This window comes from Haematobia irritans, chromosome 1 (genome assembly GCF_050003625.1).
Source record: "Haematobia irritans isolate KBUSLIRL chromosome 1, ASM5000362v1, whole genome shotgun sequence".
Lineage (NCBI taxonomy): Eukaryota > Metazoa > Arthropoda > Insecta > Diptera > Muscidae > Haematobia > Haematobia irritans.
Window position 1 is genome coordinate 197688457 of NC_134397.1, and position 17737 is coordinate 197706193.

Consider the following 17737-nt stretch of genomic DNA (forward strand, 5'->3'; position numbering starts at 1 on the left):
TCGGATAATAGGCACGAATGATAACTTCTTTTTGGAGAAAGTTGTTTTCACTATTAATTTTATTTCTAAAATAAGAATTACACTTTAAACCATAAAAATATATACATATTTCAATTTTTCAATAGGATAAGCCCCTTTCTGCTTTTTATATTTTTGCCTCCTTTGTGTGCAACTTTCTAGAACATTCATCAAACCTCTGATGTATGCCGAAAAGTATTTTTAGTTTGCAATTTTCTCGTCATTGAATATCATTGACATTCATAAAACTGTCAGACAAAATGACGAAAACGGTTCGTTGTGACGTATACGTATATGTTGCTACAATGATTTTCTTTATTTTGCATTACCATTTCCACCAATAGAAAAACATCAAACAATAAAAGATTAACATTTGTCCATGTTTTACAATTCGGTTTTATGACGTATGTATGGTGTTGAGCAATGTCTCTGTACATATTTACTGCGTATTAATATAACGCATACGCACTCCACATACAGCTAGTGAACTGCGTCTAAAATGGCTGGCTTACTGATGTACACGAATGGCCAACAGGTGTTTGGATTGCAACAATAGAACAATGGAAAGGGTAAAGTGGGGAGCAACAGAAGCGGAGTGCGGTGGCATCATAAAAATAATGGAAAATCCAAAGAGGTTTTCGCATCCACGTAATGGAAATGAATCGCGTAGATAGGGATAACAACAATGGAATGAGGACAGTGAGAAAAAGATAAGAAGTTAGCCTTGCAATTGAATAGACCGACTAAGGTGTATACTTTATGTTGGTTATGGGTTGCATAGAATTTAATACAATACCATGTTATTTTATACTTGGCGAGAAAATATAATTTTTGGGACAAACATGTTCCATGTTCCCTGTCCAAAAAAATAACGTTATGCTCTTGAAACGTGTTTAAGGTAATTATATCTACTCTCTGGGGATATCATATTCCAAGACCAAAATATTACTGAACCTAATTTTTATTACAGGCATATACTATTTTCATCGCAATCATATTATGCACTGGAAAAAAGCATGACCTGCTCCAAACATTTTGTCCTTACACTAATGATTTTGGTATTGATTCCGAGCCAAAAAAAAAAATCAAATTCAGACTCGACTTCAAGTAGAAATAATGATATGGTTCAAATAAAAAACATCTTTAAAATAAAGTATTGAAAAATATCTCTCATTGTTGAACGCTGTTTGGGTTTTATTTTATTTATTTGACTAACCTATGCACAAGAATTATATCTTATATAAAGCATGGTTTATAGAAATTTTCGCAGTTACATATATAATCCGAGTTACATATATAATACGAGTTTTCTTAATTAAATTTAGATTTGAAATGATAGGGGATTAATGACACATATGAAAATAATAAAATGTATATAATTATTATAATAATAAACAAGTAAGGAAAGTCTAAAGTCGGGCGGCGCCGACTATATTATACCCTGCACCACTTTGTAGATCTAAATTTTCGATACCATATCACATCCGTCAAATGTGTTGGGTGCTATATATAAAGGTTTGTCCCAAATACATACATTGAAATATCACTCGATTTGGACAGAATTTGATAGACTTTTACAAAATCTATAGACTCAAAATTTAAGTTGGCTAATGCACTAGGGTGGAACACACTTTTAGTAAAAACAAGTAAGGAAAGTCTAAAGTCGGGCGGGACCGACTATATTATACCCTGCACCACTTTGTAGATGTAAATTTTCGATACCATATCACATCCGTCAAATGTCTTGGGGGCTATATATAAATGTTTGTCCCAAATACATCATTTAAATATCACTCGATCTGGACAGAATTTGATAGACTTTTACAAAATCTATAGACTCAAAATTTAAGTTGGCTAATGCACTAGGGTGGAACACAATTTTAGTAAAAAAATATGGGAAACATTTAAATCTGAAGCAATTTTAAGGAAACTTCGAAAAAGTTTATTTATGATTTATCGCTCGATATATATGTATTAGAAGTTTCGGAAAATTAGAGTCATTTTTACAACTTTTCGACTAAGCAGTGGCGATTTTACAAGGAAAATGTTGGTATTTTGACCATTTTTGTCGAAATCACAAAAACATTTATATGGGAGCTATATCTAAATCTGAACCGATTTCAAATCAAATTTGGCACGCATAGCAACAATGCTAATTCTACTCCCTGTGCAAAATTTCAACTAAATCGGAGTTAAAAATTGGCCTCTGTGGTCATATGAGTGTAAATCGGGCGAAAGCTATATATGGGAGCTGTATCTAAATCTGAACCGATTTCAACCAAATTTGGCACGCATAGCAACAATGCTAATTCTACTCCCTGTGGAAAATTTCAACTAAATCGGAGCAAAAAATTGGTCTCTGTGGTCATATGAGTGTAAATCGGGCGAAAGCTATATATGGGAGCTATATCTAAATCTGAACCGATTTCAACCAAATTTGGCACGCATAGCAAGAATGCTAATTCTACTCCCTGTGCAAAATTTCAACCAAATTGGGGTAAAACTCTGGCTTCTGGGACCGTATTAGTCCATATCGGGCGAAAGATATATATGGGAGCTATATCTAAATCTGAACCGATTTCAATAAAATTTGGCACACTTGACTATAGTGCTAATTGTTCTTCTTGTGCAAAAGTTTAAGCAAATTAGGGTAAAACTCTGGCTTCTGGGGCCATCTAAGTCCATATCGGGCGAAACATATATATGGGAGCTATATCTAAATCTGAACCGATTTCTTCCAAAATCAATAGGTATCTATTCTGAGCTAAAGCACATACTTGTGCTAAATTTGAAGTCGATTGGACTAAAACTGCGACCTAGACTTTGATTACAAAAATGTGTTCACGGACAGACGGACAGACGGACATCGCTATATCGACTCAGGAGCCCACACTGAGCATTTTTGGCAAAGACACCATGTGTGTATCTCGTCTCCTTCTGGGTGTTGCAAACATATGCACTAACTTATAATACCCTGTTCCACAGTGTGGAGCAGGGTATAAAAATATGGGAAACATTTAAATCTGAAGCAATTTTAAGGAAACTTCGCAAAAGTTTATTTATGATTTATCGCTCGATATATATATATATATATATATATATATATATATATATATATATATATATATATATATATATATATATATATATATATATATATATATATATATATATATGTGTGTGTATTAGAACTTTAGGAAAATTAGAGTCAATTTTACAACTTTTCGACTAAGCAGTGGCGATTTAACAAGGAAAATGTTGGTATTTTGACCATTTTTGTCGAAATCAGAAAAACATATATATGGGAGGTATATCTAAATCTGAACCGATTTCAATAAAATTTGGCACACTTGACTGCACTACAAATTTCAACCAAAGTGCAAAATTTCAATAAAATTTGGCACACTTGACTGCACTACAAATTTCAACCAAAGTGCAAAATTTCAACCAAATTGGTGTAAAACTCTGGCTTCTGGGACCGTATTAGTCCATATCGGGCTATATCTAAATCTGAACCGATTTCAATAAAATTTGGCACACTTGACTATAGTACTAATTGTTCTTCTTGTGCAAAATTTTAAGCAAATTAGGTAAAACTCTGGCTTCTGGGGCCATATAAGTCCATATCGGGCGAAATATATATATGAGAGCTATATCTACATCTGAACCGATTTCTTCCAAAATCAATAGGTATCTATTCTGAGCCAAAACACATATTTGTGCCAAATTTGAAGTCGATTGGACTAAAACTGCGACCTAGACTTTGATTACAAAAATGTGTTCACGAACAGACGGACAGACGGACATGGCTATATCGACTCAGGTGCCCACCCTGAGCATTTTTGCCAAAGACACCATGTGTCTATCTCGTCTCCTTATGGGTGTTGCAAACATATGCACTAACTTATAATACCCTGTTCCACAGTGTGGCGCAGGGTATAAATATGGGAAACATTTAAATCTGAAGCAATCTTTAGGCAACTTTGCAAAAGTGTATTTCTGATTTATCGGTCGATAGATATGTATTAGAAGTATAGGAAAATTAGAGTCATTTTTACAAGTTTTCGACTTATTAGTGACGGAGCCACCGTGGTGCAATGGTTAGCATGCCCGCCTTGCATACACAAGGTCGTGGGTTCGATTCCTGCTTCGACCGAACACCAAAAAGTTTTTCAGCGGTGGATTACATTTCTGAGGGTTTCAAAGCTTCTCTAAGTGGTTTCACTGCAATGTGGAACGCCGTTCGGACTCGGCTATAAAAAGGAGGTCCCTTTTCATTGAGCTTAACATGGAATCGGGCAGCACTCAGTGATAAGAGAGAAGTTCACCAATGTGGTATCACAATGGACTGAATAGTCTAAGTGAGCCTGATACATTGGGCTGCCACCTAACCTAACCTATTAGTGACGTTTTTACAAGGAAAATGTGGGTATTTTTGCCGAAATCAGAAAAAACATATATATGGGAGCTGTATCTAAATCTGATCCGATTTCAACCAAATTTGATATGCATAGTTACAATGTTATTTCTACTCCCTGTGCAAAATTTCAGGTAAGTCGGATTGCAACTTTGACCTCTGTTGTCATATGAGTGCATATGGACGATAGATATATATGGGAGCTATATCTAAATCTGAACCGATTTCAAATTTGGCATGCATAGCTATAATATTAATTCTACTCTCTGCGCAAAATTTCAGTTAAATCGGATTATAAATTTGACCTCTGGGGTAATATGAGTGTAAATCGGACGATAGATATATATGGGAGCTATATCTTAATCTGAACCGATTTCAAATTTGGCATGCATAGCTATAATATTAATTCTACTCTCTGCGCAAAATTTCAGTTAAATCGGATTATAAATTTGACCTCTGGGGTAATATGAGTGTAAATCGGACGATAGATATATATGGGAGCTATATCTTAATCTGAACCGATTTCAACTCTGCGCAAAATTTCAATTAAATCGGATTATAAATTTGACCTCTGGGGTAATATGAGTGTAAATCGGACGATAGATATATATGGGAGCTATATCTTAATCTGAACCGATTTCAACCAAAATTGGCATGTATATCAAGAACATTAATTATACTCCCTGTACAAAATTTAAAGCAAATCAGGGCATACTTCTAGCTTCTGAGGTCATATAAGTTCCCTACGGGAAATGGATCATCCACAGGACCGGTACAGGAGTACTCCCTGGTGTGTATGGACCAGTCATAATTCTGGTCAAAACGTATGGAGGGGACCGGTCATTTTAACATGGGTTTGTCATTGACGGGGTAAATTTACACTTTAGGGCACGTCTTGGGTGTTGCAAACATATGCACTAACTTATAATACCCTGTTCCACAGTGTGGCGCAGTGTATAATTAATTGAGGTTTCCAACCAAAGTTAATTAAATTTTCAATTGAACCAATTGAAAAATAAATTGAAAGAGTCGTATGAACCAATTAATTTTTAATTTTTTATACCCTAAACCACATAGTGGTCAGGGTATAATAAGTTTGATCGGCCAAAAAATGTGCCTACCAGAAATATTGATTTTAGACCCCATAAAATATATACCGATCGACTCAGAATCACCTCCTGAGTCGATCTAGCGCTTGGTGTCCGTCCGTCCGTCTGTCCATGTATTTGTTGTTCACAGGATTCCGGTCGCAATTATTAACCGATTTTGATGAAATTTGGTGCAGGGAGTATTTTGGGCACAAGGACAAACGCTATTGAATTTGGAAGAAATCGGATCAAATTTAGATATAGCTCCCATATATATGTATCGCCCGATTTCGACAAATGGGGTCACGTTGCGCGTTTTTTCAAACGGATCGTCACCAAATTTGGCAAAAGGTAATCTTTTCTATCGCCCTTCAAGTCTGCAAAATTTCATCGAAATCGGTTCAGATTTACCTATAGCTCCCATATATATGTACCCCCCCGATTTTTCTAAATTTGGCCATAAAACCCTTATTTATCAACCAATCTTACCCAAATTTGGCCAAATGTAGTCTTCTATAGCACTAACTATATGTGCAAAAAATCGTCGAAATCGGTTCAGATTTAGATATAGCTCCCATATATATGTATAGCCCGATTTTCCCAAATTTGGCCATAGAACCCTTATTTATTAACCGATCTTACTAAAACTTGGCTAGATCCAGTCCTCTATAGTACTAACTATATGTGCAAAATTTCATCGAAATCGGTTCAAATTTAGATATAGCTCCCATATATGTATCGCCCGATTTTAAAAAATTCGCCCTTATAACCTTATGTTTGACCATACAGGCCTCATTTCGTAACTGATCTTACTCAAATCTTGCACAAGGTAACCTTTTGTGGTATTAATCAAACCCGCAAAATATTATGCAAATTAGTTCAGATTTAGATATAGCTTCCATATATATGCATCGCTCGATTTTCCCAAATTTGGCCATAGTACTCTTATTTATTAACCAATGTTACTCAAATTTTCAAATTTGTATTTATTACCCACACTAATTTTACGATTTTCTCTTTTTTAATAATGGGCTCAATATTAGTGGCATACTAGCTCCGTAGGCGCAATATCAACACAGCCAGTGTTGCTAGAAGTAGGGGAAATTCCCTATATGTAGGGTTTTTCTAATATTTAGCGTCTTGTAGGGACGTAGGGCCACAATGTAGGACATTTTCACTCAACACAATTCGTAATAATTTTTACATTTTGGTGGCTCTAGAGGTGGAAATTAGAAGCCGGCAAGGCTTGATCTTTAACAATGTGTGATAAACTTTATTCCTATAGAAAATTTTGTCAACATTTTATTTCTATAGAACATTTTGTCAAAATTGTATTTCTATAGAAATATTTTCAAAATATTATTTCTATAAAAAAATTTCTCAAAATTTTATTTCTGTAGAATTTTTTCTCAAAATTTTATTTCTATAGAATTTATTGTCAAAATTTTATTTCTATACAAAAATTTCTCACAAAAATTTGTTTATAGAAACTTTTTCCAAAATTTTACTTTTATAGAGATTTAACATGGGACTTTTTAAAATCTTTTTTGTTTATGAATATAAGTAATTACTTCAAAGGCAAAAATTTCATATTTTGTTAAGATCTTTATAATGATTATCAGAAATGGGCATCATAGGGGTATACGAATCGAAATAAAAAAAATAAAAATCAAATTTGACGTTGGAGTCAAAAATGACCAATGCACGAAATATAGCCCCTGATCAACCACGAACAACGATATGCGTTTCTTTTCGATCGGACTTCAAATGACGACACAGCACAATAAATTATATTTCGGGGGGTCGTAGGGTGCACGGAAAAAAAGTTTTAGTGTTCTGTAATTGTCTTCGAATATGCTACAAAACTGGGGGGTGACTGCATCAACTTTTTTTTTTCCTTTAGGCCGTGACCCTATCTAATGTACCCCTTAATTTTCTTAAATATGCAACTGCGGTTTATCTCCCAGACCTATATGTTACCCCCCAAATGCTTATGATTACTAATTCTGTAGTGGTGGTTTAGGGTATGATATAGTCGGCCCCGCCCGAATTTCTACTTTACTTACTTGTTTTGTCTAATGTATACCACGTATGGATTAACTCACAATTTAGAAAACGATTTAAGATATCACAACCCAAGTAATTCGATTGTGGATGACAGTCTTTCGTAGAAGTTTCTACGCAATCCATGGTGGAGGGTACATAAGAATCGGCCTGGCCGAACTTACGGCCGTTTATACTTGTTAAATCTTTAATAACATTCCTTAAAATTGAAACTTCTTCGCACATGTCATCAATTTTGATATCATCCAATTCGCTGGTTAGTCGAAGCGACCGAAGTATTTTGAGTTTGCGACGTTTGTTACTTTTTCTACATTTACGACGCGTATGTGACGTTTACGATAGTCGCAAACCTGAAAAAGATTGATACAGACCATCTCTGATCTAGATGATCCCAGCAAAAAATGAAGCACTATTTCAGCAGGATTGTAAGGGAGAGAGGCAGTACCAACTAACAGGTTGGCTGATAAGTCCCCGGTCTGATGGCGTCGCTAGTATTAAATGCATATTATTTTTATATAGTACCAACCTTCAAATGATTTGTGTCAAAATTTGACGTCTGTAAATCAATTAGTTTGTGTGATAGAGCGTCTTTTGTGAAGCAATTTTTGTTATTGTGAAAAAAATGTTAAAAAAGGAATTTCGTGTTTTGATATAATACTGTTTTCTGAAGGGGAAAAATACGGTGGAAGCAAAAACGAGGCTTGATAATGAGTTTCCGGACTCTGCCCCAGGGAAATCAACAATAATTGATTGGTATGTAAAATTCAAGCGTGGTGAAATGAGCACGGAGGACGGTGAACGCAGTGGACGCCCGAAAGAGGTTACCGACGAAATGGTCATATCATTCATCAATATTTGGATATGCGGAAGCTCTGTGCAAAATGGGTGCCGCGCGAGCCCACATTTGATCAAAAACAACAACGTGTTGATGATTCTGAGCGGTGTTTGCAGCTGTTAACTCGTAATACACCCGAGTTTTTCCGTCGATATGTGACAATGGATGAAACATGGCTCCATCACTACACTCCTGAATCCAATCGACAGTCGGCTGAGTAGACAGCGACCGGTGAACCGTCTCCGAAGCGTGGAAAGACTCAAAAGTCCGTTGGCAATGTAATGGCCTCTGTTTTTTGGGATGCGCATGGAATAATTTTTATCGATTATCTTGATATGGGAAAAACCATCAACAGTGACTATTATATGGCGTTATTGGAGCGTTTGAAGGTCGAAATCGTGGCAAAACGGCCCCATATGAAGAAGAAAAAAGTGTTGTTCCACCAAAACAACGCACCGTGTCACAAGTCATTAAGAACGATGGCAAAAATTCATGAATTGGGCTTCAAATTGCTTCCCCACCCACCGTATTCTCCAGATCTGTCCCCCAGCGACTTTTTCTTGTTCTCAGACCTCAAAAGGATGCTCGCAGGGAAAAAATTTGGCTGCAATGAAGAGGTGATCGCCGAAACTGAGGCCTATTTTGAGGCAAAACCGAAGGAGTACTACCAAAATCGTATCAAAAGATTGGAAGGTCGTTATAATCGTTGTATCGCTCTTGAAGGGAACTATGTTGAATAATAAAAACGAATGTTGACAAAAAAATGTGTTTTTCTTTGTTAGACCGGGGACTTATCAGCCAACCTGTTACTTACAAAACAACCGAATTAGCGCTGATTTTTATGGGCGATGTCCCGATTTAGAGCAGCTTCCACATAGCGCTGATATAATTGCTCATTTTAATAGAAATATTGCCCAGAAGTAATATATAATCTTCAGTATAGCGTTGTTGGCATGAAGGAAAACAGCACTACCTTTCATGTATCTATACTGCATGAATTGGTTGCAATAACGTAAACGAATGATCATAAACTATGTTTTATTTGCATAGGAAAAATGGGGAAAAACCTTAAACTGAAATTGAAGCAGTTTAAAAAAATGGATCAATTCAAAAATCTATATGTGTCATAACTATGGAAATTGTACATGACATTCTTTGAACACCTCACCATAAGATAAAGGTACAATAAATTTGCTAGCTAATCACTTCGTAACATATGAATATACCGTCTTTGGGCCATTGAGGATACGGTCTGGTAATACCTTGGACATTATTCACATATTTTGACGTCATGCAAAGCTATATATAAATCTGATGAGACAAAATAAAACGATAATTACATATTTGTCTTATACTTTACTAAAGTAAGTATACCTACACGTTCACTACATGTAAGAGCGCAGTGATAATCATAATCATTGTATATTCTAAGAAAGCGAAAGCGTTTCACGAATTGCAGCGGAAGTGATGAAATGATTGCGTTTATGTAAACGTATGGACTTGGGGGCGTGGAAGTTATTAAGCTAATGCAGTACCATCAACACTTACCCATTCAAATAAACACATATACTAGCTCATATAGATGGGAACACCTACACTTCCAAACTAACACACATACACACGCACCAGCGATAGAAATGTGACCAACACAAGCTAACAAAGTTCTTCTTTGAAACATTTTTTTGTTTTTGGTTACCACAGCAAGTGAGTGTATGTGTGTGTGAGTCTTCGTAAATAAAAGCTCTGCTGGACTGACTACCTATACGTATAAACATTTCAAATGTCAATCTTCCGTTACTAATAAAAGTTGGCATCATGTACATGTATGTATGTATTTGTAAAACAACCTGTTGGTTATATTTTATTGTCCTCTCTCTTACAAATTTAACTGACATTAGTGTTAATATTTCTTGGTTAAAACTTTGAACATTCTTTATTCTTTATAGCTTGCAACACAACGGATAAATGCATCCTGTGGATAGGAATCTGAAACCCACATAGAAAGTTCGTGAGACCATTGGCCAATGTGAGAGATGTTCATCACTCTGTTCCTGGGGTATGGTAGTTGTTACTGCTCACTAAATAATGATAAAGGTTGGTTGCTTCTGCGTTGTGCGTTTAACACCTACTCTTTACAGCTGTTGGATGTATGTGGATGTTGTCGTCGTTTTTGGTTGTTGTTTATCATAACTCACAAGATGCACAGTGTTTGGTGTAAATAATAAAATATATTATCAACAGGTATATTTTATTATTTACTTATTTTGTTAGCATTTAAGGAATACTCAGCAAAAACTGTGGTCAAAAAAGCAATGCGAATATTCTCCTTGTATACGAATGTAGAGCAAAATCGCAACAGGAGACATTTTTTGGATGGTATATCTCTTCATTTGTTTGGTCACTGTGCGGCGAAAAAGAAGTGAGGAATCACCTTTTGAAGCCATTCTTGGTTGACACAAGCTAAGTGCGATGGGTCTCAATCCTGTTGGAATATCGCCATTTATTTTGACCGCACGGTTGATGACTACGAGCGGGGAACGACCATCGGCGGCCCACAGCGTAATGCTGTGGCCGGAGCCACTCGAATTCGGTTCGGTTCAATCGATGGTGTAAATTTTAAGCTGACCTCAAGTAAACCCGATAATTTTGGTTTTGTACAAATGCTCAATTTGAATTGAATTTCAATTTGAACATCAACTCCTTGGATCTCTTCAGTCATTTTTATGCATCGTTTATCTCTGGAATTTCAATGGCTTTAGACTAAAGCTTATTTTTCAGGCTCACTTAGACTATTCAGTTCATTGTAAGACTATAGTGGTGAACTTCTCTCTTATCACTGAGTGTTGCCTGATTCTATGTTTAGCTCAATGCAGGAGGCCTTCTTTTTATAGCCGAGTCCAAACGGTGTTCCACATTGCGGTGAACTCACTTAGAGAAGCTTTGAAACACTCAGAAATGTCACCAGCATAATGGGTTACCATTCAAAATAAATATCGAGTACAAGTCGACGACTATAAACACATCATATCTTGACGTCTGGGTTCAAATCCTGTTGTTTACAGCACCTTTTTTGAAAATTTTAATTTTTGTAAACTTTCTAAATTAATTTTCATAATTTTATATTATTATTAGTTTATTTAAAATCATAATAAATTATGAAAATAAATACAAAAAAATGAAGGCACTAACAACTAAGGTTTTCGACCTATCATAATTTTATAATTTCTTATTTTTAACTAAATTTTTATGAATTTTGTAATTTTGTGGATTTTGTATACATTCGGTACTATAGATAATTTTATGAACTTGAATCATTCTGTATGTACAAATAATCTACTATAATAAGGTCTTTCTCATTAATTTTTCCAAATTTGGACCAAAATTCTGGTACGAATTTGTACAAATTAAATTATATCATTTAAAATTTATATTTCTATTCATAGTTTTTATTTCTATTTATTTCTATAGAAAATTTTGTCAAAATTTATTTTCTTTAGAAAATTTTATCAAAATTTCTTTTCTATAGGAAATTTTGTCAAAATTTAATTTTTATTGAAAATGTTGTCAAAATTTTATCTATGGAAAATTTTGTCAAAATTTTATTTCTATAGAAAATTTTGTCAAAATTTTACTTCTATAGAAAATTTTATCAAAATTTTATTTCTATTGAAAATTTTGTCAATTTTTTTTCTATAGAAAATTTTGTCAAAATTTTAATTCTATAGAAAATTTTATCAAAATTTTATTTCTATTGAAAATTTTGACACAATTTTGCTTCTATAGAAAATGTCAAAATTTTATTTCTATAGAAAATTTTGACAAAATTTTATGTCTGTAGAAAATTATGTCACAATTTTGTTTCTATAGAAAACTTTGTTAAAATTTTAGTTCATTAGAAAGTGTTGTCCAAATTTTGCCACAATTTAATTTCTATAGAAAAATTTAGCCAAACTTTTATTTCTACAGAAAATTAGGCAAAATTTTATTTCTTTAGAAAATTTTGTGAAAGTTTTACTTCTATAGAAAATTTTGTCACAATGTTACTTCTATAGAAAATTTTGTCACAATTTTACTTCTGTAAAAAGTGTCAACATTGTATTTTTGTAGGAAATTTGGCAAAATTTTATTTCTATAGGAAATTTGGGAAAATTTTGTTTCTATAGAAATCTTTATTAAAATTTTAGTTAATTAGGAAATGTTGAAAAATTACCGATTTGGCGAAAATGGAATCAACCGATTTGGCCAAAACCAATCAAATTCCATTTGGTCCCACCATCGGACCAAATTTGAAAATTAATAATTTTGGCCCGATTGGACCAAAATGGCAACCCTGGACATAGATTAAGATCTCTTTTTAGTCTCAGCAGTTAGCCAGACCACATCGCCCCTCCTCTACATTTAAAAAACCAAGACATACAGGCTCACTTAGACTATTCTGTCCATTGTGATAAGAGGTAGAAAAAGACCGGAAATACATTACTACCCAGCAAAAAAAGAGCTTCCAAAAAAGTAGTTTGGATCCCCAATCTGTGATCCGGAAGTAGTGCAAACTTGGATCATCTCCAATGAATTTTACATAGGCTTGTCATAGGACGGAAGTGCTGCCTTTTTGAATCCTTTGCATTGCTTTAGAAGTTGTGTGTGGAAGTTAATTTGAATGAAGAAATTTAAAAAGCGAAAAAAATTTTTTTTCAACCAATTTCACTTTTTTTTCATCCATATGTTTTATTACACAATTATTTTCCTATTGTCTAATTTTTACAATTTGTAAAACTTTTCCGCTTCGACCAGGGGTTGAACCTGGGTTTGCTGGCACCATAACAGAACGCCTTAGCACCCCAGCAAAAAAATTTGGAAGTTATTCTAAAGGCACAACTTTAAAAGCACTTCCAGAAGATGCACTCCCAATGATGTTCTTTATTTTAACTACCCAGGAAGTTCTTTTAATTCAATTTTTGTATAACATGGTTTTTTCATACTTTTAATGGGTAATTTTAACTTTTTTTTTGTTTCAAATAGGTTAAAAACAGAGTAAGAATTCATAAAATGGTACAAATCATTTAAATTTTGTCGAAAAAATGCTAAATCCAATCTGAAAAAATTGTGAATTTTTGAAAATATTTGAAGTCAAACGTTTCCGACAAGCGTTAGAATCCATTGCAAATTCAATGCAACGGCTGTTGAAATGGAGGACTTCCGTCCTATGACAAGCCCATGTTAAATTCATCGCTTCTGCGTCAATTTTGCACCACTTCCGGATCCAAAGAGAACATTTTCATCACTTTTTGGCGACGCTTTTTTTGCTGGGACACTCAGCCACAAACGCCATTGAACATAAAGCGCCGAACCAAGGAATAACATTCTAATTGCTTCTCGAGATGTATGAACGAAAAAATAAGAAACGCAGGTTCAAATCTCACCAGCGAAATAGTCAATCGGCACAGGTTCAAATCCCAGCGGGGATGAAATTTATTTTTTTTATTATTTTTATATTTTTTATTAATTTTCTATTTTTTTTTAGTTTTTTTTATTAGTTTTCTATTTTTTTGTAAAATTTAATTGTCCAAAATTTGCCCTTAAAATAGCCTGATTGCGTTCTTTCTAATACTTTTCCACAAGGACTGCATCGGAAGTAGAAAAAAAAACGTTGGGGGATCCCAAGATGAGCTTTAGAAGAAATGTTTGTGCGCTTGTTCAAAAGGACTGTATCGGAAGTGGACAAAAATCATTGGGGGATCCCACGATGCGCTTTAGAAGAAATGTTTGTGGACTTGTCCAAAAGGACTGCATCGGAAGTTGAAAAAACTCGATGGGGGATTCTGGGATGGGCTTCAAAAGAAATGTTTGTGGAAAAACTTCCAATTTTTTTTGCTGGGTAACTATAAGAGGATTTTTGGATTTTTGTATGCTTGCGACGAATTACTTATTTTTGGACGGGAAGAAGTGGTCGCCCTTCGACGTTAGGTTTTGGGCCATCCCCAAACTATTCAACATTATGGAATAGATTGGGGATGACCCACTTTGCTCGACTTATTTTAACCCTACTTGGTCTGGCCAGACCAAATTTGACTTTGAGCGCTTAGTGATCGAAAGCTTATCGCCTATGCTAGGGTTAAGATATATTAATATAAGAATATTTTTCCGAATAAAAGGTAACATATAGGATTACATACTTGGCAGGAGATGAAACACTGTGCTTTTGAGTTATCTTTTCTTTAACATTGTTGTGTAAAAGCCAACAACATATTCGCTGATACGCATCCCTATGACACTGTTTAAATGTGTGCATGTATGAATGTATATGTGCATGTGTATGTGAGTTGGTATCTACATAGGTAACATGTGATTTTTGGTCTATTGCCGGAATGAATAGCTGCTGCCTTTATTTCTGGAAGAGGTATTTTTGTATAAAACTCCGTGTAAACCATGTTATGGTCTACAGTTCAAATTGTGCTTCAAACTCTAACGGAAATCGGTTAGCCCGACAAAGGATAATAAATAATAAATATATATTTTTTAAACGTTAAAAATCATATTTTAAACGTCCAAGTGAAAGTATACGGCCTGTAGTGATCACATAAAAGTTGCGATTAGAAAATAATTATCTTTTGTAAAAAGTTAAAATCGTTGTCGTCTAGATATTTCGAAAAAGGAGGAAAAACGCGAAAATATGCCATTAAAAACTTTCTATTGTGTCCTTTTGTTATTCTTCTTGACATTTACCATGGTCAAAGGTAATTGATATATGTGACATTTATAATTATTCAGTCAGTTGGGAATAACATGTTGCATCAAATTAAGTGAAAACTAAACGTGAGATGTTATCTAAAAAAATATTTTTTTTAATAAATATATTTATTGAAAAAAAAAAAAATGCTATATAATAAGATAGAAATGTAAATGAAAAGTTCTAATTTAAAAAACTCTCGAAATAAACCAGGGAAGCTTCTTTAAAATATCTCTATAATATAGAAGATGCGTCTTTGGCTCAGACTCAATTCAAAAATTCTATAGGGCTTTGCCCAAATAAATTTGACAAGCATACTTTTCCTCTGTTGGTTAAGCTACACTTGTAGTTTAGTCAATGCATGGCTTTAAGCTGAGATCAAAAACAACGAAATAAAATTTTGACAAAATTTTCTATGGAAATAAAATTTTACAAAACAGTTTTTTTGCTTGGTAGTTTTTTAGTAAAATTTTCTCCATACTTTGGTAGATTATTCTTGGCTCGAGATGATTTAATATTGGTCTTGTGTGTTAATTTCTTATGGAAATATTTAAGATAATAATCTTGTTGTATTGGTATATAATTCAATAAATAAATAAAATATTCCTCCAAAATTGAACCATTTTTCGTCACCACTGTGTATCATCTTCTCACTAACTAACTACAATACCTTAATATTATTTTTCGATTTCCTGTTTTTACTACACTAATTCAACAACAAATCGGGGAGAAATTCTAAGACGATATAGCCATGTCCGTCGGTACGTCTATCGGTTGTAATCACGCTACAGCCTTCAATAATGACACAATCTTACTGAAATTAGGCACATATTTTTCTTTTGTCTGCACGAAGATGGGCTATATTGGTCCATGGTTTGGTATAGCCCCCGCATAGACCGATTTTTCGATTTGATTTCTTGATCTTCTAGACATCCCAATTTTTAGCCTATTTGACTTAAATTTAATACCTAGAGGTATTTAGGTCTAGAAACAAGTGTGTCGAAGATGGTGTGTATCGGTCCATGTTTTGTTATAGACTCCATATAGTCCGATCTCCCGACTTCTTGAACTTCTAAGCATCTCAATTTTTATACTATTTGCCTCAAATTAGAAATTTAGAGGTATTTTAGGTCCACACATATGTGTGCCGAATATGATGTGTATCGGTCCATGTTGTGGTATAGTCTCCATATAGGCCGATCTTCCAATTTGACTGCTTGAGCGTATGTTTTAAATTCAAAATCTAGAGGTATTTTTGGTCCATTAACAAGTGTGACGAAGATTGTGTGTATCGGCCCATATTTTTGTGTAGCCCCATCCGATTTGACTTCTTGGGTTTCTACAAATGACAATTTTTTTCTAATTTTTTTGGAAATCGGTATCTAGAGGTATTTTAGGTCCATAAATAGGTGTGTCAAATATAATGTGTATCGGTCCATGGTTTGGTATGAAGACCAATTTCCCGATTTGATTTCTAAATATCTTAATTTTTATCCAAGTTGATCTGAAATTCAAAATCTAGAGGTATTTAGGCCCGTAAATATGTGTGACGAATATGGGTAGAGTCGGTTCATCTTTTGTTATAGCCCCCATATACACAAATCTTCCAATTTGATATATTAAGCATCTGAACACCGCAATTTTAATCTCATTTGCCTGAGATTCAAAACCTAGAAGTACTTTAGTTCCATAAACAAGTGTGACGAAGATGATGTATTTCGGCCCATGGTTTGGAATAGCCCCCTTATAACCTGATCTCCCATGTGACCAATTTTCATCCGATTTGCCTGGTGTCCTTTCACTGTCAATGCTTCTGGTGGCTTCTAAGCAACCATGTACCTGTAGTTTCTAGTTCTACAGCTACAACATTGGTCCAACATTGATTGCATATCGTGACAGCTGCCCTGTATAGAAAAATGCAAATAGCTTTAGAAACATATACCATCCTGGAATTTTAAACTCACGTGCAGATTTGTTTTTTTTTAATTCTCACTACTAAAGACGATTATGCCATACTGAAAAAATATTTACGTGATATTAAAGATTACGCAACCTAAATTTTAGGATGTACAATTTACAAAATATTAAGGAAAATTTCTCTAAAACAATGAAATTTTAATTAAAATGAAGTTGATAATCATTGCTGTTTTCATTAAATTTAGGATACACATTTTGTAAATTTGCGTACCTTCGATAGAGTCGCATGTCTTTGAACTAAAGGAAATTTTCCTTAAAGTGATGTAACGCACTTTTGATTTAAAGAAATCGTCCTTAAATTAACTGAAATATTGAATCTGAAGATTGAAGATAAAAACGCTTCAAATATAGGCTAAGATTTATTTTGAGGATTTAGCATCTTTGGTTTAATTTTTTTTTTAACTAAGAAAACATTTTTATACCCTGCGCCATACTGTGGAACAGGGTATTATAAGTTAGTGCATATGTTTGTAACACCCAGAAGGAGACGAGCTAGACACATGGTGTCTTTGGCAAAAATGCTCAGGGTGGGCTCTTGAGTCGATATAGCGATGTCCGTCTGTCCGTGAACACATTTTTGTAATCAAAGTCTAGGTCGCAGTTTTAGTCCA

General features: G+C 34.3%; 1 protein-coding gene across 1 annotated transcript in view; it reads left to right on the forward strand.

Moving 5' to 3' along the window:
* Positions 1-14869: 14869 nt before the first annotated feature.
* Positions 14870-17737, forward strand: part of CCHa1 (neuropeptide CCHamide 1) — a 42403-nt gene continuing 39535 nt past the window's right edge. Inside the window, exon 1 of the mRNA XM_075292511.1 lies at positions 14870-15156. Within this exon, the coding sequence (XP_075148626.1) occupies positions 15093-15156 (64 nt within the window). The 5' untranslated portion in view covers positions 14870-15092. The remainder of the gene's footprint in view (positions 15157-17737) is intronic.